This window comes from Columba livia, chromosome 1 (assembly GCF_036013475.1).
Source record: "Columba livia isolate bColLiv1 breed racing homer chromosome 1, bColLiv1.pat.W.v2, whole genome shotgun sequence".
Lineage (NCBI taxonomy): Eukaryota > Metazoa > Chordata > Aves > Columbiformes > Columbidae > Columba > Columba livia.
The window spans coordinates 155,962,059-155,985,834 of record NC_088602.1 but is presented as its reverse complement, the minus strand read 5'-3'; the positions used below and the strand labels follow the sequence as shown (position 1 = coordinate 155,985,834).

Here is a 23,776-nt window from a genome sequence, read left to right as displayed (position 1 = left end):
CCGTGTGGGTACAGGGCTTGCCACATCCAGCAGTAGCCTGCAGACGGATCACTTGCCGAGTGACACGTCTGCCACTTCCTCTCTAGGTTAGCCTTTGGTGGCTCTTTTGGCCAATTAAACTCAACTTTAGAAAATCATCTTGTTACAGGGCTGTTTCATGCTTGGCCTCTTTAGGTGGGTCTCTGATACCCGTGTGATTGAATTTCCCAAGTGTCTCCTGAGCAGGTGTTGCATCAGTCTGATCTGAATCACTGTCTGGAGTTCAGCAGAATCCCAAGCAAATGTCACTTTATTTCTGTATCAGCCGTGATTTCCGCCACACAGTTTTTGCTAACTGCGCATTTTACAACACAACACGTTTCACAACATATTGGAGGGGAGGATTGCCTTCGCTGCAAGCACAAAAGCCACACATCGTCAAAGCCTCTCTCCCATACACGCCAGATCTGAAACGAGCCTCAACAGCGCTGCAATATTGGGGACGTGCGAAACCCACCGCTTCGCTGCAGTAGCCGGGAGCTGAGGGAGAAACCGCCCCCCTCGCTACCGCCTGCTGCCCATACAGGCGGCTGGAACCGGAGATCTCCCCTTTCGCCTCTTATCTCCGGACACTTCGGCTCCCCACGGCCCTTCCACAACCCCATCTCCCCGTGGCGTGGGGGGGTCTCACCCGGTCACCCCCGCTCCCCGGCGCCCGGGCTGGCCCCTCGCCTCACCCCGCGCCAAGCAGGCAGGTGAGGGCAACCGCCCGCCCGCGCGGCGCTGCGCATGCGCAGCCGGCTCCCAGGCATGCTCACTGCCGGGGCGGGGGGCAGCGGGACGCGGTGGCGCGGAGCTGCCCGGCTCCCCTCGCCTCAGCGCGGCTCGCACCATGCGGCGGGCGGTCGCCTGCCTCCGGGCGCTGTGCCTCCTGCTCCACCTCCGCGCCGCAGGTGAGCGGGGGCGGCCGGGGCCGACCAGTGGGGCGGGGAAGGCAAGGCGGCGGGCACCCGCTTGCGCCCGGCGGTGCACCTGTTGTGGCGGGGGCGGCCGCGCAGGGGGCAAGCTCGGGAACAGCTGCCGGCGTCCGACCGCCGCCTGCCCCGGGTGGGCAGCGGGAGGGCGGGCGCGGGCGCCTTTCAGCACCGCGGACAGCGGCTGGCCGCGGCTTGGTGGGCGAGCCCCGCGCTGCGCGCCCAGCGCCCCGCGGAGCGGCCGCGCCACGGTCCCGGGTGGCGTGGGGCTGGGGCTGGGGCTGGGACTGGGGCAGCGAAAGGAAACCGTCCGTCTTGATCCCTGACGTTGCCACTTGTGTTTGCTCGGGGCAGCGGGGTTTTTAGAAAGGGAAATTTCAGCTGCGACAGCAGTCGTTTGGGCTGTAGAGGGGATCATAAATCCTCTCTCTGCTTTGCTAGCAAAACGTGTGCCTCATTCAGAAATGTGGTGAGCGAAGAGCGCCCTAGTACGTGGATGAAGTTCCACTGCCAGTTTCATTCTAACAGTCATAGCTCATATTTCTGGCGTAAACCTCAGGCTTCTTCTTAAATAATGAAAAACTGCTTGTTTTTCAGAGGGTCTATCTCTCCTGTGCAGATTTAAGTCTATATACTCTTAGGAAGGAAATAAAATCTGAGGTAACTGTATAATTGAATTAAGTTCTCAATTAGTAAAGTTAAAGAGTTCCTTTTTTTTATCCTTTATGGCAAGCATAGCTACTTCTGAAGTAGAAAATGGCTGTTGCACCCTGCTTTTAACTTCACTGAAGTTTAATTAAGGAAAACAATTAAATGCACTCCCTAGGTACTGACTTTTTTTCTCCCAGGAATGTTGCATTTTGGAGCGATTTTTAAGATGCAACTAATTTGCATTGTTTTATTGAAGAATCATTAGAAATAATAATTGAACTTCATGTCTCTTTTAATGTGGAAGCAAGGCATGAACATGTATGCACCCCCCAAATAAGCTGTGTTATGAAAATAGTTGTTTATAGGCTACAGCAGGAAGCAGGCGCTGCATTCTTTTGTTTGCTGTTGTCAGGAGAAGTGGTTTGTCTCAGTTATTGGTATTTTATTGCCCGGGAATATTAGGCTACACTCCATAAAATCTCGGGAGCCTCTTTCCTGTATGTCTGTAGTTAGGAAGCTCATGCTGTTATGCCTGATATTCATATGTGGAAGAGATTATTGTCTGAAAGATAGGGAGCATTCGTGATCCATTTTAATAAAAGCCTTAAGCAGCTTTTAGATTGTTCTTTGACAACATGTATTAAAATGATCATCTGTACAAAATTAGTGTACAGCCTCAATTTGACATAACCTGCCTTCTAATCTCAATGTATCCCCTATTAATACTGGACTTTGCATTAGCTTTGATGTGCTTCATTTTTCTATCCTACTAATGGAAACTGGGTTTCTGTCCTGCAAGTAAGCCATTTACTTTCCTTGCTAAGTTTTGCTTGTTTCATTAAGTTGCTGGGAAAGCTTACAAACAAAACTTCCACTTTATTATGAAAATGTCCCTAATCATGAGAAAAAGAGAGGAAAATAGATATTTATATGATGTTACTTTGTTCCCTGGGCAATCCTGGAAAACTATTGTATCAGAGAAGGCAGCCGGGAGGATTGACAGGAGCTGAATTCAACCGTTGCATTTTGGGCACAGGTCCCATTGAGCACAAGAGCTGTGTTTCCTCTAAGGCAGGTCTGCATACACCATGCTCCTGGTGGAAGTCATTGAAGATGTCACAAAAAGGAAATAACATAGCAAGCTAAAACTGCTGAGATTTCTCTGTTTCATCTGATGCAAGTAGAAAATTTGGTCTTTCATGGACTACTGCTATGGACATCTTTTATGTATAGCCTCCATGTATGAATTATTGATGGTGATTTTGCAGCTTTGGTTGATGTGAAATCACAAAATGCATTCCACTTGCACTAGTGCTAGGTCACAAATTATATCCCAAATGTCAGGTTTTTTGTAATGTGATGGAAACTGCTTACCTTTTTTTGTTCTGAGGCTGAATTTATATGAGGAGTGTTTCTAGGGAATGCTAAAGACACTGTCAGTAGGCATTAAGAAAATCTTCCTTGGTATTTGTTGGTGATAACAGATTTTAGAGAAAACATAAATCTACATTTACTTGAACAAATGCTACAGCAAAAAGAATTAATTCTCTAATGTGTTTCAGTTGTGCTTTGTAATGGAAAGGTAATGGAAGTCATATAGCAAGTCTGGTTTCTATGGAAAGACAATTCTACTATGGTTGTGTTACAATAGCCACATATGTATGCACACAATAATTGAAAATATTTTTGTCAAAAATATTCTTGTCAAAAATTCATGCACTTAAAAAGGTGCTGTTTTACTAAGGTGATTTGTATACTGATTCCAATGAAGCATCACAGTTACGTAAACAGAAGATTAAATCCAGTTGTGCTGTTGGTATGCCCATATATTGCTTGCTGAAATCAGACAATTGTGTTTGCCACTCTGAAACCAGAATTAGGCCCTTCTACTGAGTGCAGCATGTGAAGTAATCAGCCTATATAGAGCTTGCTGTTGGATAAAGACCTAAATCTGTAGCAACTGATTACAGGTCAGCATGAACCTTCAACTTACATTATGCATTGCATGAGAGAGTGCATGACAGCGCAGGTTATACTCTTTTTAGTAGGTATGATCTAATACATGTTCTTGCAATAAAAACCTAATGTCTCCCAAGATGACTAGGAAGCTTTGTTTCCTTGTAAAAGAATGGCAGGTGGTAGCAAAAACACAAAGCGATGCATTAGACTAACTTGTAATTAGAGCCATTTGCGTCATCCAGATTACTCAAATAATTAACTATTTCACCTCATTTTGTCTTTTAACAAATTTTGTGAAAAGAATTAAAATATATTATGAATTAAATATCCAGTCATGGGAAACAGGCTAGGAAAATCAACTAGACTAGAAAAAAAACTTAGTTAATTATATCACGGTATGAACCCACCACCTTATGTTAAAATTCTCTCTTTGGGATAGAATTTTTGCAGAATTTGCTTTTAAGATTAACAAACCTGGGTCCTGGAAAAGCAAGGAGCTAAAAACTGAAGACTTGTTCAGGTCGTCTAAGTCATGGTTTCTTGAGCAAAGGGCTTACACTGGCTTGCTATGGGCTTCTATTACCTCATTTTATTATTCTCTTCATCAGTGAAGACATGCATTGACAACCTTAACTCCGTGTGGACCAATACTTCCCTACTAGCCTTTTCAGAGAGGAAGCTTGTAGATCCTTGTCTCAACCTCTTGATGGATCTGTTCCCCAAGCTTGTCACCTGAATCAGGTAAAATTCCGGGTAGGAAATAGTGGCAATGCTGTAAGAAACTGAGGATTGGTTGTATCAAACCTGAAATTTCTTTGACCACAAATTAACACTCCTTTAGTTATAATTCAGTAGGTGTAGAAACATATTTTATAAATATTCTAGACCAGTTCTTAGTTGTTACCAAAGTCCACAGGGTGATCTAATAAATTCAGCTGGGCAGAAAGTAGTATTTCAGCTTTCCTGGTCAAACACCTGTGTGGTGTTCTTATAGTTGGAAATTACTTGAGTGGACCATGGTTTCTACTTAAGCTTTGGGGGCCTATTTTCTAAAAAATGCACAAGCTCTGTTACAAAAGCAAGAAAATCTGGGGACTGTACTTCTAGAGCTGAGGTGAGATCTGCACAAAATGCATTTGCTATCAGATCCATTTCAGTAACCTCACACTAATAAGTGAGTACTGCTAGCTTCTAAATACATTTAGAATGAATGTGAAGGAGCTATTGATTTTAAAAATGTCTTGGAATTCTGCTTCATTACACTAACATAATCTAAATGAAGCTGGTACTTACAAGTGCCTTCTTTAGAAAACCCATTGCTGGTCATGAGTGGGTGTTTTTACTAGAATAGACATTTGTGCCTTTTATTAGTAGACTCATGGATAATCAGAGGGTAGTCATCTGTCTCTTTAAAGGTTCTGTTGGGGAGAAATACTTTTATTATTAATATTTTTCAGGAAGTATTTAGTTAGAAAATAGAGTCTTGTCATGTTTCTACATGTGGAAATTCTTGCTACTCATCTTCTACAAGAGTTTTATGTTCGGTATATCCATTAGGAAATTATTGAGGTTTGTGATCTTTTAATCCCTGCCAAATTTCATTTGTTGTATTATGAGAAGACTGAAATATCTTAGACAGCAAAGGCTGGTTCCAGCTTCTCTAGAGAGTGAAGCAGGAGACTTGCTGAAAAAAACGCGAAATGGTCTCTTGGAGGAGTCTTGTCTCTCTAGAAAGCATCTAACAAGACAGCAGTGGCTGGCCCTGTTTGGTGGGGTTCCCCCCCACAAGGATGTCATGAAGCTTGATACTGGGGACTAGACTTATAAAGTACAGTCATTGTTCTGTAGGATTTTCAGCATGGCTTTGGAATAAGTACTTGGAGAAACTCCATAAGATCTGCTCAGAAATTCTCAGTGTGATTTCCTACAGTACTACTACAAAAACCCGCAGCCAAAACCTTAAGAGTGAGCTTGACTTCCCTTCATACCAGTTACTGACTTTCGTGGAGATACTATATGTTTCATGGAGATATTATATATTTACATCCACATTATGCAGAGCAGAAATTTAGCCACAACCTTCATTTGGAAAATGACAGTAATCACAAAATTAGCAAATAGATGCAGCACTTTCTCACACCTTCTGGAAAAGAAAAAAAAAATTCTGATGTGAGACTATACAGTACATTAGTGCCAGGGCATAAATATGGCAGAACACTTAAGTGCCTTTGGGACCACTGGCTCATCTCTTAATTCACATGAGTAGACCTAGTGAAATCAATGCTCTCTGGTATCCAGTTTCATTATTGACATATCAGGCAACTGGCCCATAAAACGCAAAGTGTCTTTTTGAAAAAGATACCACTCGTGCTTAATTCAAATTCACTGTAGTTGTGGATATTTTTGGACAGAGCAATTTTTTTTTCCTACTGAAAAGGACGAATTCAGCAAAAGTGAATTTGCAGTTGTTTCTATTTTCAGCAGATTGCGTATTAGCAAAGGAAAAAAATTTCCTTGCAATCATCTCTTTCTCCCCCTCCCTCTCTTGTGTGTACTCCCTCCCTTTCTCAGGGGTGCCCTCACCCTCTCTCACACGTGTGTGCATGCAGTTGCTCACTCTCACACACACAAACACACACCGAAAATGAATTCTATCTACCCCTGCACTCACACACACACACACATATACACACACACACACACATATACACACACACGTTTTGTACCGATTGATTTTGTCTGAATTTTTTGTTTTGGTCAGATGTTCTGAACATTTTGTGTAAGGGCAAATCAAAATATTTTTCCAAATTTTTACAATTGATCTGTTCTTGACTCTGGCATAGGTTATTTGCTCTGAATTTTGACGTGTCATGGGTACTGCTCTGCTGCTGCAAAAGGCCTGGCCTTTTGATTACTGGACCTAACTAGGAAAGCACAGAAGCCTATGAAGGACTGTGACCCTGTAGCCCTGTGATATGGTGTTGCCTTTGCTAGTAACAAAGCCATGAGCTTTGTTCTGAGTTTGCAAGGCCTCATGACTGGGGTTTGTCAGGCCGGCTCTGCTGGTGCTTTCCTTGAGCTGCCTGTTTGACTTGGTTTACCTCTGACAGCACTTTCTCTAATTGACCGAGCATCTGTATCTGTTTTACGCCTGTTTATCTTTGTGTGGTACAACTTTGGTTTTGTATGGATATCAGTAACACAGGCCTGGTACAACAGCAGGGGCACTGAGTGTGGAGGCATGGGATGGGACAATAGTGCAGGCGTGGGACAATAAGAACTGGGACAATAAGAACTGGGGTATGAGTTTGGCATGGAGGACCCATGCTGTAAATAGCTCACTAGTAGGTAAAAAAGCAGACCTGGAGCTTGAAAAAACTGGTTTTAGGGTTTAACGAAGAGAACAAAGAAGTAGTATCTAACATACATATGTAGCACCATTTATAGTAAATTCAGATGTAACCTGGAGCTGCAGACTGATTGAAGAAAGATAAAGGTGTAAATGCTTGTTTGCAAATACCTATGAGTTCCTATGGATGGAAGAAGAGAGGAGGAAGAAGAATCCATCATATTCATCCCAGCAAAGGACTCCAGATGCTGACAACTCCTCATAGTATTCCCCCATTGCCAACACCAGTGTGAAAACACTGGCCTTAGGACCCAGAGAAGGAGCAAAGGGCGAGCATAACAGCAGGGAAAGGGATAGACAATTTTAATTGTATTATTGCCATAATTCTGACCTTTTCTGCTTTATTGTTCTTTGATTTTCTATGTCAAACAGATCTTCTTGAATTAGATTGTTAAGATTTTCATTATGCTAACAATGAACTCTCAGCTTTATTTACATGTATAAGGTGTACTTCCTCTTTGCTCATGAACAAGACTTTGAATATAGCAGGACTGATAAACTTCTGCTAGCTGAAAGAGGTAATGAGAAGCTATGCAGGATCATTCCCAGTGAAAGATCATTAGGTCTAGCAGCCTGCTTTGGGTAGGGAACATCTTCATTTGTGATGCTCCAACAGGTTTTGTCTTAAGAGGAAGCTGTGGTGTGAAGGAAGGATCTGATTAGGCTTTGTATTTTGGCATTATTCTCTGAATGATGGAAACAGTCACAGCCTGCGAGTCCCTCTGCTACAAGAAATGTTATGTGTGGGAAAGTATTTTCGCAGCTGAATTCTTTTGTTAGTTCCAAAACTTCCAATGTCTTCCTTCATGCATGTGCTACCAAACCAGCAAATGGATTCATATTTTTTTCCTTTTCAGGTTTGCCTGGTTTGCCTCACCTCATAAGAGTATGTTCTGTTGTCTAGCTAATAGAGAAGTAATATTTTTTGCCACAGTCTAACTGCGTTTTATTGATAATAATTCTTGGTCCACCTTGTTAAAGTTGAACAGTAGTTTGTGTTTACCTATAACTGCACAGTCCATCCTAATGAGATTTAGATTTGATTAAGGTACTGCTTTACTGACAGTAAGATATTCTGTTAACTAGACAGTACGGATGCAGGCATATTGCCTCCAGACAGCTTTTGTTTTCATTTGTGCTTTCAGCATCATTTAAAACATTTTTATTTCCCATCAGATATGTTGACTTCCCTTGATATGTTTTAGGTTTATTACTGATAAGATAAACGAACAAGGGATAAAGCAGCAGACTTCTGTATCTTTTAAAGTCACAGTCAAAAGAAGGTCCCCCTGCCTGCAACCTTCGCAGCCCAGAGAGGACAAAGGTCTTTTGAACATATAGTAGTGTTCATCCTATGTCTAGAAATGACCAGTAGTTAGCATTTCCCTTAGTATCTTTGTCATTGGTACTCCTGAGAATTAGGCCCAAGCTCTCAAAAATGGCTGGCATGATACTAAGTATTTTGGCACAGATGCTAAGAGATTGTTCTTCCCCTTCCTCTGAGCCAATATCTGCTTACTCCTTATACAGGCAAGAGAGAACTGCAAACTCTGCTCTGCAGGATGTAAGACCGTATCCATCTCAATGGACTAAAAAAGGGCAATAAATCTCCTACCTGTAGGAACACTGGCATTATTGAAAAGCATTGATCAATGGTCTGCATAAATACATTGACATGCCTCTCACGGTGGCTCTGGGTGGCTGTTCAAGAAGAGATGAACCATTGTGCAAGAGGCATTCAGAGGCCAAACCTGTCCAAAGTCTGAGGCTGGTTTATAGGGTGTAGAGAAAGGTTGTATGGGACACACAGCATCTTTCAGAATGGTGAGCTAAACAGAAAGAAAGAAAGAATGTGGAGCTCAGGGTACAAAATTTAATTATCAAAGTTTAGTAAGGCTTTTTACTGAAAATGAGAAATAATTTGGCAACAGCATTAAGTACTGTAACTCAACTTGCCTTTGAGTTAAATTTATCTTTGAAAGCAATTAGTCAAGTTTCAACATGTTTTTCCCTTATGAAATGACTCTACGTTTTCTACCTTTTTTTGTCCAATTTCCAGCTTGTTAGCATGAAAATATCAAGCTGTGTAATACACTACGATATCTGTAACTATAAAGAGACTTCAGTGTTATTACAGACTAGTTATAGTATTGAGTGTGAGTTTTAAAACCTATGCACTATATGTCTGTATTCACTTGTGCGTTTTGCTCAGTGATCAGGTGTAGCACAGCAGTTCTATCAATGGATTTGAGGTGACTGTGCTACTTACAAGTAGTAAATATACAGTATACTTCTCATTAAAGAAAATGGCTATGTTCAGGAACATACATTATTATGAATCTAATTTGTTCAGATTAAAACAAATAATAAGACTTAGGGTGATGACCTCAAATTGTTTTTCAGACACTCATCAAGACACCATTATCTTGGCCCTATCAGGTTTACAAAAGAATGTCGTCTCCCACTGGGAATCTCCTTTTGCAGTTGAATAAAGTTCTCGTTTCTGGCTCTAGAGGATGTGAGATAAAAAAAAAATCTGTAAAGCTTCAATATTTTTATGTTTTAAAAAGATAAAACCCTGCTACAGTGTTACTGGCTTATTAATAGATTTTGATTACCATCAAGTTTTTACTGTGTCTATGTTAGATAAAGTGAAGGCATTTGGGAATTGAGAATCTAAGAATTTTCTGGCATGTTCCTGTAAAATAAAATGTCCACTGCCTGAGACTATTCAGGGAGACAAGACAGTCTAAAGAAAAGTGCCCACAACATTTTTCTGATCTGATTTACTATTTATTGTAGGCTTTCATTTCTGCATGTGCAATACACGTTTGTAGTGTAATACAGTCTGAGCAGTGTGTGCTGTCTAGCATTAATGTGATTTACGCATCTATTATAATGAGAAAATTTTGTGCTTCCCGTATACTGGGACCATGTGGGTATTTTACATGGACTTCTACTGGCCCACTATCCATCATACTTCTGTAGATTGGATAGTTTTTTTTCTTTATAATTCAGGACAGAATCTTGTATTTTTCTGCAGACAACTAAGAAAATCAAGTGAACGCATAGTTGGACCCAGCAAGCAGAACAGCTGGAACCAGCAGAACAGGGAGTTTTGTATGTTTATTTCCCATTTTCCTTTCCAGGAAGGGTGATGAAGGTGAAGATCAACTGATAGCAATGGTAGAAGCAGTGAATATATTCGAGATGTAGAAAGTATGCATTCTACATCACTTTGTAACTTCTGGTTGCACTTTATTAATAGATGAAGTTGGTAGAGGTTCTAGAAGCAAAGTTCCAGGCACTGGAAATGCAACTAAGGATAATCTGATGTTTTGAGGAAGAAAAATGCTGTTGTACAGGATAAGAGAAATTAAATAGGGAGGTTGCAGTGGAGGAACATGGAAGCAAGATCTTGTTAAAAAAAAATCTAGGAAAAAGCAGTAGCAGCAAGTGAGGAGTTGCAAGGAAGAAGGAAAAGTCAACCAGTAGGAAAGAACAGAGGAAGAAGTGGCAATATTCATCAGGAGCCAGAGCCTAAGAAAAAGAGTAGTGACCCATCAAAACATTGTACAGACAGAAGAACTGGAAGAAAGAATCAACAGATCATACTAGTCACATTGCAGCATATGTTCCTAAAGGTAATGGTTATTACATGAGTTGATCTAGATGAAGGAAGGGTAAGCTGTCTTCTAGGAGCAAAGGCAGATACAAACCTGCTGTTGAGAAGGTCTGATGTGAGTTTGAGTGTAGCCACTGATTACTGTTCATTTTGAACAATTTTCCAGTGACTTAAAAATAGTTATACTTAGCTGAGAAATAGGTGAAGATTCAGCATCTTTTTGATTAGAAGAAATCTAGTCTATTCTCCTCAATGCCAAGGCAGAATAAACTATAATTCTTTGTAAATACACTTGATGGGAAGGATTTTTAGGAGAAGGAATAAAATTATTTTAGTTAAAGGATGATATCAGAACTGGGTGAATATTACAAGTCAGTCATGAACAACTGCATTCTGAAGTAGAGTTCAAACAGGGTAGTGTGAGCAGAATATCAAAATTCACTTTAGGATCAAGTTTTCTAAGCTTAAGGAAGAGACATCTCTAGGAAGTCTTTTTTTTTTGAGTCCCCATTTTCTGAATTTCTGTGTATGTTGAGATATCTGAAGCTTAAAAGGCACTCAAATAACTTTTTGCTATAATACTGAGGTCCTTCAGTTTTTCATAGCTTCTGTTGGTTTCCCTGTGGGCCACAAAGGAGTATTTGCTTTTTCTGTGTAGGTACGCAACTTGATATGAGAATCCCAGTCTTCTCTCTCTTAAGGGTTGGTGACTGGCAATATTTAAAGGTGGTGTATAGCAGAAGTGCTGGTGTTGCCAGTGATTTCTCCAAGTGTCTCATGGGTGCATACTGCTTGTGTTCAGAGCTGAAGCTTGAGGGGTAAAGAAGGGATATTTTCGCCCTTCATGAGATTAAGAGGAAGTTTTGGGTTTCTCTGTAGTGTCAAGCGTGTCCTACTTGTTAGGGTCACCTGAGGCATCCATAGCAGTCTGGGAGCCAAAGTCCGATCTTGGTTAGGGCTTATCCACAGTCTGCTAAGATCAATGGAGTTTTTTACATGAGACACTGTAAATACATGTGACCTACTTAAGCTACTGGGGCTATATGGACTTCTCAGAAAACCAAATTCAGCCTAATAATTTTCTTGGAACATATTTGGATGTCTGTATAGGCAGCTCTTAAAAATAGATTTGTGTCAGTGCAAAGAGTATCTTGTGCCGTTAGACTTGTTAATTTTTCATTTCCGCAGGATGGGCTGTTACCCAAGTATGCTTTGTTGTCCATCTTGAAAATCTGCTGCAATGGACCATACATTGAATCCACTGCAGGGACCTGTGTTACTGACATGATTTTTAGCATTCTAATGGAAGTGAGCCTGCTGGGATTTAATGGGAGATGGCGAGACTGCTGTTAAAAAGTACTGAGTTACATGAGCAGACAAGCTTTTCAGGGAGTTACTTTAACTATTGTTTTATCAAAAATAAGACAACCTTTCTGGTTTTGCTGTGTTACTCTGGGTTCTGTCAGGATTCTGAAGTCATATTTGGGATTTACCTTAATATTATGTAGTGAAGAATTTGGGCTAGTACTTAATTATGTTATGTTTTCTGCATCTTTCAGGAAAATAAATAAAATAAAAGGGGAATTTGGAATGTTAAAGTAGGTAGGAAATGCAATATAAAGAATTGCAGGACAACCACAGTGGTTTTGATTCCCTCAGAAACAATGACAGCAAGAATTAAGTAAAGAGCAACCACAGACACCAAATGTGTCTGTAGTTTCACTCCTGCATATTATCTGTGATCAGTTTTGGATACTGGTTGTCTGTGAAGAAGACATGAAAATAAATTCAGCAGAGAAGTGACTGTGAGAAACCCTGATGTCATTTTTGTTTTGCCATTCACACAACTCTCTAAATCACAAGATAAGACCAGCCCTTGGGATGTTATCAGTAAAGCCACCCCCAACAAAGCTTAATGAGATCCCAGCAAGCTTAACAGGCTTTGAAATTCATCCATCTCTAAGACTATACTCTGCAGTTTCTCTCTCTTTTTTTTCTCCTACTCTCAGTTGTCTTCCCAATCAAAACTTGATATCAGCTGTACATGTGACCACCATGGTCATCTAGGAAATTGTCTCTGTTTGTTTTTACTATTTAAAAGAGTAGTTTTAGGATTAGTAGCCTTAGCATCATACCTAGTAGCCTTAGCATCATACTTTATACTAGGAGGATCTCTAAGTGTACTGCAAAATGCAAGATTCTCTGTTCTGTCTTCTTTGTATTGATTTTCTGCTCATGTATGTTATGAATTGCTTCACCGCCTACTGACACGGACCTGCTTTTGACAGAGAATGCATTTCCCAATGATGCATAGCAATAGTAGAGCACAGATGAAGTATTGTCCTTGATTTTCCTAACCAAAATTTCATGAGGAAATTAGGTCAACAGAATGTAATTACCTACACTGAAATCTCCTAAGGGCACTGAGTAGAGCTGTGCAAATGACTGATTATTTTGGTTTACTTACAGAAGCAAAAAAATCAGAGGCAAAAATCAGTCTGAATAGAACAAAATGATTTCTTGTTCAACCTGAATTGAAACATGTTGTTGGTTCTGAGCTGTTCTTCATAGCTCATGACGAGAATTAAAATAACATTGATTGTTTAAAATTACTGCTTTTAACTAAAAAAAACAGCTGACCCAATCAGTGCACAAATGCAACATTGCCATTAACTCCATGGTTTTGTCTGGAATAGAGTTAATTTTCTTCCTGGTAGCTGGTATAATGTCATGTTTTGCACTTGGTATGAGAAGAAAGTTGGTAATACACTGATGTTTTGTTTGTTGCCACATGATGGTTACATCAAATCAGGGACTTTTCAGCCAGAAGGCTGCAGGTGAACAAGAAGCTGGGAGGGGGCACAGCCAGGACAGCTGACCCCAACTGACCAATGGGTTTTCCTTGCCATATGACATCATGCTCAGTATATAAACTGGAGTTGGACAGGGAGACAAATGCTCCCTCTTCCTTTACTGTCTTATTAAACTGTTCTTATCTCAATCCATAAGGTTTTTTTCCTTTCTGATTTTCTTCTCTATCCCATTTGGGGGTGAGGAGTTAGCGAGCGGCTGCGTGGTCCTAGTTACCCACTGGGTTTAAACCACAACACTCCAACTGCTTCTGAATAAGAAATTCCAGGCTGATCAGAGTGAGCTCTCTGGACTCACTCCTCTTAGAACACAATGCCCCTTTTGTACCAGAGTGGGTTTCTTAGAGCAGTCTTTCAGGAGGTGACTAATGCAGCTTCAGTTACGTTTTATCTATAAAGGAACTCGTCCTTGCCTGTTTTTCTGCTCATAGGGTCAACCTGACTTCCATACTGGGAGCTGAACTGGGCTGTTGTAGCTGCTCTGTTCTTCACAAAGGAACTGAGGACTCACTATGTTTCAGCCATTAAAAAAAAAAAAAAAAAAGTCAAAACTTAATTCTGGTTCCTTTCATAAAGGCATCATTAGGAAGTATTTTGACTATCAAAAGGAAACTTTTTTTTTTTTTTTTACAAATATACAGTTTATTAAAAGCATGTAATCTAAAAGAGTTCTTATGCCTGACACCAACGCTAAATCCACAAAATTGCAGAATCACAGAATGTTTGGGATTGGAAGGGACCTCAAAAAATCATCTAGTCCAATCCCCCTGCCAGAGCAGAAACACCTAGATGAGGTTAAATGGGAATGTGTCCAGGCGGGTTTTGAATGTCTCCAGAGAAGGAGACTCCACAACACCCCTGGGCAGCCTGTTCCAGTGCTCTGTCACCCTCACTGAGAAGAAGTTTCTTCTCAAATTTAATTGAACCTCTTGTGTTCCAGTTTGCACCCACTGCCCCTTGTCTTACCATTGGTTGTCACCGAGGAGAGCCTGTCTCCATCCTCATGACACTCACCCTTTATATATTTATAAACATTAATGAGGTTACCCCTCAGTCTCCTCTTCTCCAGGCTAAAGAGACCCAGCTCCCTCAGCCTTTCTTCATAAGGGAGATGCTCCACTCCCTTAATCATCTTTGTTGCCCTGCACTGGACTCTCTCCAGCAGTTCTCTGTCCTTGAACTGAGGGGCCCAGAACTGGACACAATATTCCAGATGGGATCTCACCAGGGCAGAGTAGAGGGGCAGGAGAACCTCTCTCGCCTTACTAACCACCCCCCTTCTAATACACCCCAGGATGCCATTGACATTCTTGGCCACAAGGGCACAGTGCTGGCTCATGGTCATCCTGCTGTCCACCAGGACCCCAGGTCCCTTTCTCCTACACTGCTCTCCAACAGGTTGTTCCCCAACTTATACTGGAACATTTTAAAAAGCCCTGTAAAAATGGGTTTAAGAATGTGATATGCTTCACATACTTAGTAGAGTCTCTCTAGTGTTTTTAAGCTATTGCTATAGAAATTTTATTGTGAGATGTTAAGGGAACTTTTGTATTCCACAAATACTCTTTCCAAATCTTGCAGAACACGAAGATCTCATCAGTTTTCCAGGGCCATCTACCAAATATCCAAGAGAGACATTCTGAACTTATTCTTCTCTTTCTGCAGGCTGCTTTTCTGGAGACAATGACCACTTCTTGGCAATTCATCAGAGAAGAAGTGGGAAACCTGTGTTTATTTATCACCATGTGCAAAGTGTGGAGAAAAGTCTGGATACAGACAGTTACAAGAATTCCAAACAAAATTTCCATTCTTCTTCCCACACCAAAATAAGCAAGCTGCATCCTGCAATAATTGTTAAATCAGCCTTCCCCAGACCTGCCTACGACCCATCCCTCAATCTGTTAGCTATGACTGGTCAAGATCTGGAAGTGGAAAATCTTCCCATTCCTGCAACGAATGTGATTGTTGTGGTAAGTGCTTTTTTTTTTTAACCCTGATTTCTGGAGTTGTTTTATGAATAATTGTGCTTGTAGATAAATACAGACATAGATTGTGAGGTATCCGAAGTTCACATTCCACTGCCTGGCTGTTCATATAAATCTAAATAATGACCACACATCTTGAAGCTCTTCACTTTAGTAGAACTTGCGTTCACATAGTCTCACCATCATCAACAAAGCAATCTGATGAACCAGTGCAAAATATAGCCTCTCTGTAGCTAAAGAACCTACCTTTGCCTCAAATGCCTTTAATCCTCTTGTCTTGACTGATATTTGCACTGCTTTTGATGGGTGGATTTTAAACTTGTTCTCCGTAGGGCACAAGAAAATATACTTTAGGGAACAATTCAGGAGAGGCAGGGAGATTTTAAAAGGCTGATACAAAGGATTCATTCACTTCTATTTCTCCAGTGAATCCACCATTATGCTTACACAGCTGTTTGAAAACAAGCCTATTTCTTGCAAAGAATAAGAACTATCTTTTTGTTGGCATAAGCCATGCATGCTCTTTCTGGGAGATATGGTCTGGGACCCTACTCATTCAGGTAACTGTGTGTAGGATCTTTCCTTTTATCAGAAGAGTGACAGCAGTGCTCCCTCCTGCAGTGGAGGGCATGTCAGTGGAGCCATGTACTGACGCCACCCTGCTCCATCCTCACCCTTCACTGTCACCAGAGCTGTCCTCTGTGGAGTGGGCAGCAGTGGCTGCCTTTGTTCGGCACTGCTCTGCCTCACCCTGGCACACAGTCAGCCCTGCCTGATTACTGAGAAGAGCACTGGACTCATCCTTCTCCTTCTTGGAGGGAAGAACAACCATTTATAATGGCTCACCCACTCATTAGAGTGAACTAATAAAGATTAAACTGAAACAATGTAACTAATTACAATCAGCAGCTATTTGCCTAATTCTGTAAATTGCTCAGTACAGAAGATGCTGAATTAAAAGAGAATGGCCTTTACAAAGAAGGAAAGAAGACAGAGTGTACAGCATTAGGGCATGTTGGTACACAAAGTGTTTCAGAATTGCTTATGAGTTCCTTGTGTTGTTGGTACCTCTAGAGATCTGCCATCACAAATGCAACAAATGCAACAAAGGCTAGCGACACTGAAAATAATAATCAGGAAAATATAGTAATTTTATTAGTCTAGCATTAAATTTTTAACAATTAAAAAATGCTATTAGAGAACAACGCTTAAAGAGCCTCTGGACTTGTTGCATCCCACATGAAGAAGACCTCCTAATTTGAGATTAGAAGACTGGTACAGTCAGTGGACTAGATTAATTTGTATGTAAGTGCCCATGTCAGAACAAAATAAGAAAAATAACGCACTAACATCTGTGCTTCTCTGGGCACATACCAACTGTACACAGAGTGCCAATACTGAATGGTGCTGACCAGGAGGAGGAGATGCCAAGCAAGCTGGATTCATCCAGTCCCCAAGCTAGCCCTAAGCCTGCAGGACCAACTCCATAGCAAAGATACCTGCTCTCTTTTTTCCATAGCAAGCATTATTTCACCTCCTGTGGATATGAAACCTTTCTGTTAGTGCAAGGAACTCAGAATATGCATGGCACCTTGTTCTTTCATTAAATGACAATTGCCTATGGTCTGTTATTTTAGTAGAACTTTACACACTTTTGGAGACCTGCAGTCCTCAACTTTCAATGGAAGAATCTTGCAATATATTCTGGGGCTACCCTGATTTTAGCTGACTGGCTCTGTGCCTGCATTAAAAGCTAAATGAGGCAGATTTTCGGTTGACAGAGACATAAAAAAAGATCTATTAAATCTACATTAAGTTCTCATTAAGTGACCTCGGTCTGAAGGTTTGCTACTGCATTTCTAGGATGGAGCTGCTGCTCTGAAGCCTTCTGTTCTCGCTGAGAACCATATGTGCTTTAAACGGGGGCATAACAGCATGATCAAATCATGACATGAAAGCTGTTTGTTGCTTGGGATCTTCATCTGTCTCTGGGTGTGTTTAAGGACAGCATTTTTGGTTTTTAATGTCATCCTTTCAGGAAGAGCCTTCGGGAAAGCACGTTTCAAAGCCGAAGTGCTGAGTTTTGGACAAGTCACTGGACTAATCCCACAATAAGAAATTCTGAAGGTGTCATCCTCCAAAGGGCAGCTGTCCCACAGCAGGGTGGTGGCTCTAATCCAGGCACAGCCCCGCTCCTCCAAGGTCTCTGCGCTTCAATGTTTTGTTTCTCCCTCTTGAATTTCACATTAAGTAGATAGTAATGTTAATGTCATTGCCAAGGGAGTCTGTGTTGTTTTGAATGCATGTATATTAGTGCTTCCTCTTGGTTTCAGACTAGCACTTACTGCTTGTTGTTGCTTTTGGGGGTTTATCATACAGTGAAAGTGACAACATTTGTTCTTTTGCCCTGGCTGACCCTTTTTGTTCCAGCCTTTAGCAATGTTGCTGGTTGCTCAACTTGAAAGGGCAATTGCTAGTGTTAATGCTTCCTGTAATCCAGTTACATGACTAGTGCACATTGTGATTTAGTATGAAAGCCAGCAACGGGGGTTATTTTTTAAAATAAATCAGCATTGTTGTGGCTCTGCAGAGTGGAGGAAACCGAATTCAATCTAATTTCAGTGACTCGAGGTCCATTTTCTTCATGATTGAGGTGGAAAGCTAGGTGAATGGATGCCTAATGTAGAACTATTACAAGGTTACATTTTGTGCTAAGGACTAGACCATCTGACAAGCAAAATGTTGCCAATGCACAGCAGAGTGCTGTGAAGCCCATAATTCTGCAGGTATTATGTCAAAAAGTGGTGTTTTGTGACTATCAATAAAGAACACATGTTAAAAAGTAATTTTACTGAACCCGGGGAAATTGTAGTGCTTGTTTGCATAAAGGAGGAAGAGGAGGGTTTTATTTTCTGGGAGTGAGTTCTATATAACTGAAGGCTTTCCATCAGGGTATCCAGTATTAAGTTCCTGTCTTTGTGTGTGTGTGTGTTTCATGTACATTGTTTGTTGAGGGAAGTAAGGACGATGCAGAGCTTTTAGAAGCATTTTGACTGTTCTATAAATGTCTCAGTGCTTACCCATATGTTCTGTTTAGCTGTGTCTTTAAATGACATGAGACCAACTCATCTGAAAATTGCTTGGTTAACATACTGAATTACATAATTTTTTGTAATGATTGAGAGTTTTCTATTTGCATGGGTTTATTTTGGGTCTCAGAAACTATACACTCATTGAACATATAAGAGAGTTTGTAGTGAAATGAAGAAGTTCTCTTATTCATGTTTATTTCAGTTATTTCCAATACTGAATGTGAGCACCAGCAAGGTCAAGGCAGTACATGGAAAGCAGAAATAGTCTGTGGATAACCACTTTAAATTAAAAATGTTGCTGTCTAACACACTTGTTTAAAAAAAACCCAGTCAAACATACATACATATACATAGTTGGGGCTAAACTTGAGAGAAAAGCAGAGGGACTTGTAGTAAAGTTTACAACTCAGACTAGGTCTAAAGTATCACTTCATGGATGCCAAAGCATCATCCTTTGTAACCTGATATAGTTTGATATGTCCAAAGTCTCTCTCAGACATGTAAGTCTGTTGTACTAAGATTGGACTAAGCTTCTCAGATGCTTTCTTCACTTGTATCCTGTGATTCTGTGAAATGTAAAGATAATAAAGTTTTCCCTTCCACATCTTGCTACTCCTGTACACCTTACTATATATATGTGAAAATCTGTCTCTGTTTCTGTTGCTTAGAAAGGTCACAGCACTGTACAGTAGCCTAAAATTCAGCACATCTCTTCAGTTTTGTTTGGTTTAGCGAGAGTGTTAATGAACGAAGCTGATTTAATTAGAGCTTCTCTCAACTAATGTCAATAGGACATAAGATTCACAGACAGCCACACAGAGCTTCTCTTTGCCTTTTCCGTGACCTTTCGTGTAAGGCTGAATGCCTCAGAGCTATAGCTGTGCCACACCATTACATCTATTTTGTCATCAATGTTTGAACCATCTGCCTTCAAGCACAATGAAGTGTACGAGGAAAAGCTTCAGGTGCTAGTCCTTCCAAAGAGGATTCAGGGGAAGAGTAAAGCACATGAACGTATGTATCTATAAGTAGATATCCACATGTGAACTAGGTATGCAAGCTTCAGTACAGGCAGTGGAAATCTAGTCTATTGGTTGTTAAGCTATCTAGCACTTTTCTAAACAATTATGGAGGATTAGAGAGTTATTATAGGTCAGGGACCACATCCAATATTCAGACTGGATGTGGGCAACCTGTTTGGGAGACTAGTACTGACATGGGCCATTTTCACATCAGTTTTTCTCATTGCCTGAGAACAGTACCAGACACATTTAATCTACTAGTATAACATAGTCTTGATGCCTCCTTCAGGGTGAGCTGAGTATCTCCCTAAGCCCAAATGGCTGTAGTGACAAGATTTCTGTTGATGATAGTGGGTACTTAAGCACCAACTGCACACTGACTACTTGCCTATGTATACATATTCATTATATTCATACATGCACACAGACGTGCATTGAGTGCCTTCTTTTATCTGGAGCTGATCCTAGCTTAAACAGCACTTTTTATATTGACATAAAGTGGAAATCCTTTCCAAATCTAGGCACAGTTCAAGTAGGTGGGCTGCTTCTGGGTGGCTTTGGGTAGCTGAAGACCTGAGGCCGTGAAACCACAGCAGAACTGCTTTTACACTTCTGTCAAATTCATCCCACAAGTACTGATTGATCCTCTTGTCTAACTTTGCTCATACCATCTACTCAGAGAAGATGCATCTCTTGCTTGCCTACTAACATGGCCTTACATGTATAAGTTTATTTCTTCATCAGTTCCCCATTGATTGACGCATTGGGTTTAATTATAAGTGTTAAGGCCTAGAGCTTATCTGCCTTATTAATTCCTTCATTTTATTTCGTAATTCCCACTACTTGTATTCTTGTTTGTTGTTTTTTTGTTTTGTTTTGTTTTTTTCCCTGCTGGAAATGTCTATTTTTCTAATTCATTGCGTTTGCTGTGAAGCCATGCCTTCCACGTGAAATGTCCTCTCTAGCTTCCTCCACTAACATACAGGATGTCCTACTCTATCCTCCTTCATATATCCATCCAAGACTTACTTTTGATGCAAGACTTGCTTCTTCCTTTTAAAGATCAGCGAAACAAAGGGAACTAGACCACAAAGTATCCTTTCTTCTGAACATTTAAATTGCCTCTACTGATGGGCTTTGTTGGAGTTTCATAAGAAGAACTGCGTGAGGAGAGCTTGGTAAAAAGGTGGGGACATTCAATCTTTCCAGTAATTTTCAGTACAAGAAATATTTACCAATGGGTACATTTTTGTGGAGACATGTGATATAGCTTTCTCTTCATAAAAATGGAACAATGTCTATGGAATTTGATTTTTAGTTTTATTTAAATGGAAAATACATGTTTCTTTTCACAGGTGTTTTGGTAATGTCATAGAATCATAGAATGTCCTGAGTTGGAAGGGACCCACAAGGATCATCGAGTCCAACTCCTGTACTTGCATATGACAGCTCCACAGTTCACACCATATATCTGTGTTCACACCGTATAAGATGCCCTCTTTCTGAAGGCTAAGTCCTTGAGTTTTACTAAATGAGAGGAGTAGGATACAGAAACCCCTCTGAGTCACAGCACAAAGCTGTGTGTGATATTTCCGTGTACCAGAATGTAAATGGCCTTCTGACAACCCTGAGAAGATGCTCCAGTAATGTTTTTTCGCTAATAACCTGTTCCAGCTTTACCCAGCTGTCCAACTGCTTTTCCATAATTTCTTACTACTCTTTTCCTTGATGTTGAATACCTTGCCTTGATATACAGTAATGTCTCTTCCTTTTATCAGTTTTCTTTGTTAAGAACTCTTCTGTCTTTCAGATACTGTGGCAGTCTCTGCTGGCACAGCATCCACCCAGTTAACTGGCCCAGTAAGGCCATGGTGAACAATCTGTAAAATTATATTTAAATGTTTCTGTCTCAGTCTGATAAAAATGCACAGAAGTTTGTGAGAAACTTTGATAGCTGAGAGTGATCCATTAGACCATAGATTTAGGACTGCTTTTAGGAGACAACAGACCAAAAGTCTCTCTTAATTTGTGAGGGAGAACAGAGGAATGGATAAGGCTGGGGATGTTCTTATAACAGAACAGGCGGAGTTTCTAAAGAAAGTGGTTTGTCATTGCTCATGCACTGTCTGCCTTCCATCGCATGTTATGTGAAATGTTGTACTACAGTTAGTTTGGAAGTTATTCAGAACGGTAATTTTAGCTTCCTTCCCTGTACAACAACGGTGTTAAATTCATTCTAATCGGGGGCCACATCAGCCTCGTAGTTGCCTTAAAAGGCCCAAATATAATTTTAGGACGGTATAAGTGTATCTACTCCTACATGAGTAGGAAAACGAGTTTGACACCCCTGCTGTACAGCAATGTCCTAATTTTCACTGAGATAGATGTACATATAAATGTAGGTCTACCTATAGCTAGATGTAGTTATACTATATTGTAACAATACAAGTGACTAAGGAGCTGCTTTTTGAATACTGCAGAAACCTTGGGTCTCAGCTTTGAGTCTATCAGACTCCAACTCCAAAGGCCGTTTACCTTCTGATACGCAGACAGACCATGCGCAGCTTGGTGCTTGACTCAGAGGGCTTTTTATATCCTACTCCTCTCATTCAGTGGAAGTACCCTAAGCTCACTCCCTCTGTAGGCCTTGAGAAGAGGTGGTCAAAGTACTTTTGAAACTATATTAAGCTTCAAAATGAGACAAGAGTAAGGGAAGAAGATAGTTACGAGTGAGGTGAACAAGTAGTCCAGAAAGTGGCAGGTTGCCCAGTGCTGGGGCAAACAGTCAAGCTAAGTGTATATGAAATGTAACAAAGAGTCAGATGTCACTTTTTGCCGTTTACCATCTGTTACTGCCAGCCAAAGAGAGGGAATTGCACTGGGCCAAAGAGAGGAGGCATAAATACAAAATAATGTCTCTGCAGTCTCCTCAGCAGAGCCTCCTAAGGAGTAAGATCTTGAAATTCAGAAAGGCATCAGGCATGTCCCTCTCCCTTTCCAGGTCATGTGTTTGTCCAATGCTTGGAACAACAGAGGACAAGTGCCGTGCTGATAGACAGTGAAGTGTAAGATTTTATTATAATTACAGTGCTGAATTGCTAACAAGCTCTAAATGTTAGTCACACGTTACAACAGTGGGCAGTATCAGTCAGTACCCTTGGTGTGATTGTTATAATCACTCTCACGTCCCTTTGCACTTTACGTCATGACCCCGAACACCAGGTCTGCACAACATTTGGCTTCTAGACTGAAGCCCACCTTCAAATAGGAGATTGATGCTCACCGTTATCTTAGTCCTTTCTTAAGTAATTATACTAGGCTATGTGCAGCAAGCCTTGCAAATAGACCTAGTAGCCTGCAGCTCTGTCATTCTGGATTTTGTTTGCACAGAGAAATCCAGAGAATCTGCATTAGTTGGCCTCATTTGCTTTCTGCTTCCTCCTGTGCACTTCAGCAGCGATAATTACATGCCGAACTGTTATCATGGTATTGTGTTTGCTCTCGGTCTTTGTGGAAGACAGGAAAGATTGCATTAGGTCATAACATGGACTAAAACCTCCCTAAAGCACTTTTTTTGTCATCTGACTTGCAAAATATTAAAAGAATGTTAGTGGGGTATTCAGCAACCTAGTGCTTTAATTGATTAGGTTACTGCTGGCAACCTTGGGATTATCTTCTGTACCATTCAGTGGGATGCTAAACTTGCATAAAGGCTAGTCCTGTATTTCACAAATTGACCAGGTCCTCTTTGGTTAAAAAGTTTTCCTTTTCCTGCGTTTTTTAGTGGAGGGAAGATGTTTATTGAAGTCATTTAGTTTTCTTCATAAGCCGCACAATTGAAATGAAAACTGAATTTCGGGAGCATGCATGTTATATGTTTTTAAGCTAAAGGTTAAAGTTTCATTGACAACATTGTGCAGTTCACCTATAACAAGATAAATGTCAGCTGTTCCATACTTCTTTCAGCTGTATATTCCTATACCTGGCCAGTCCCAGCCATAAAGTAGGTACTTGTGTGTAGCAGAACATAATCTGACTATGTTTTTCCATTCTTGAAGTTGCTGGGTTTTGTCCTCAAGGAATTTATTTATTTTTTTAAATTATTTTTCCATTAAATTAGATTGAATTCAGCCACAGTCGCAGCCAAATCAAAGATCTTCACTTTTGCTTATGCATTTTTAAAATATCTCGGAAGTGCAGGGGAATTCAG

At 40.7% G+C, this 23,776-nt stretch overlaps 1 protein-coding gene across 1 annotated transcript in view; it reads left to right on the top strand.

The window, feature by feature from the left end:
- Nucleotides 1–759: 759 nt before the first annotated feature.
- The window catches only part of PTPRR (protein tyrosine phosphatase receptor type R), a 148,559-nt gene continuing 125,542 nt past the window's right edge, over nt 760–23,776 (top strand). Inside the window, exons 1-2 of the mRNA XM_065040371.1 lie at nt 760–932; nt 15,133–15,437. Coding sequence (XP_064896443.1) covers nt 872–932; nt 15,133–15,437 — 366 coding nt within the window. The 5' untranslated portion in view covers nt 760–871. The remainder of the gene's footprint in view (nt 933–15,132; nt 15,438–23,776) is intronic.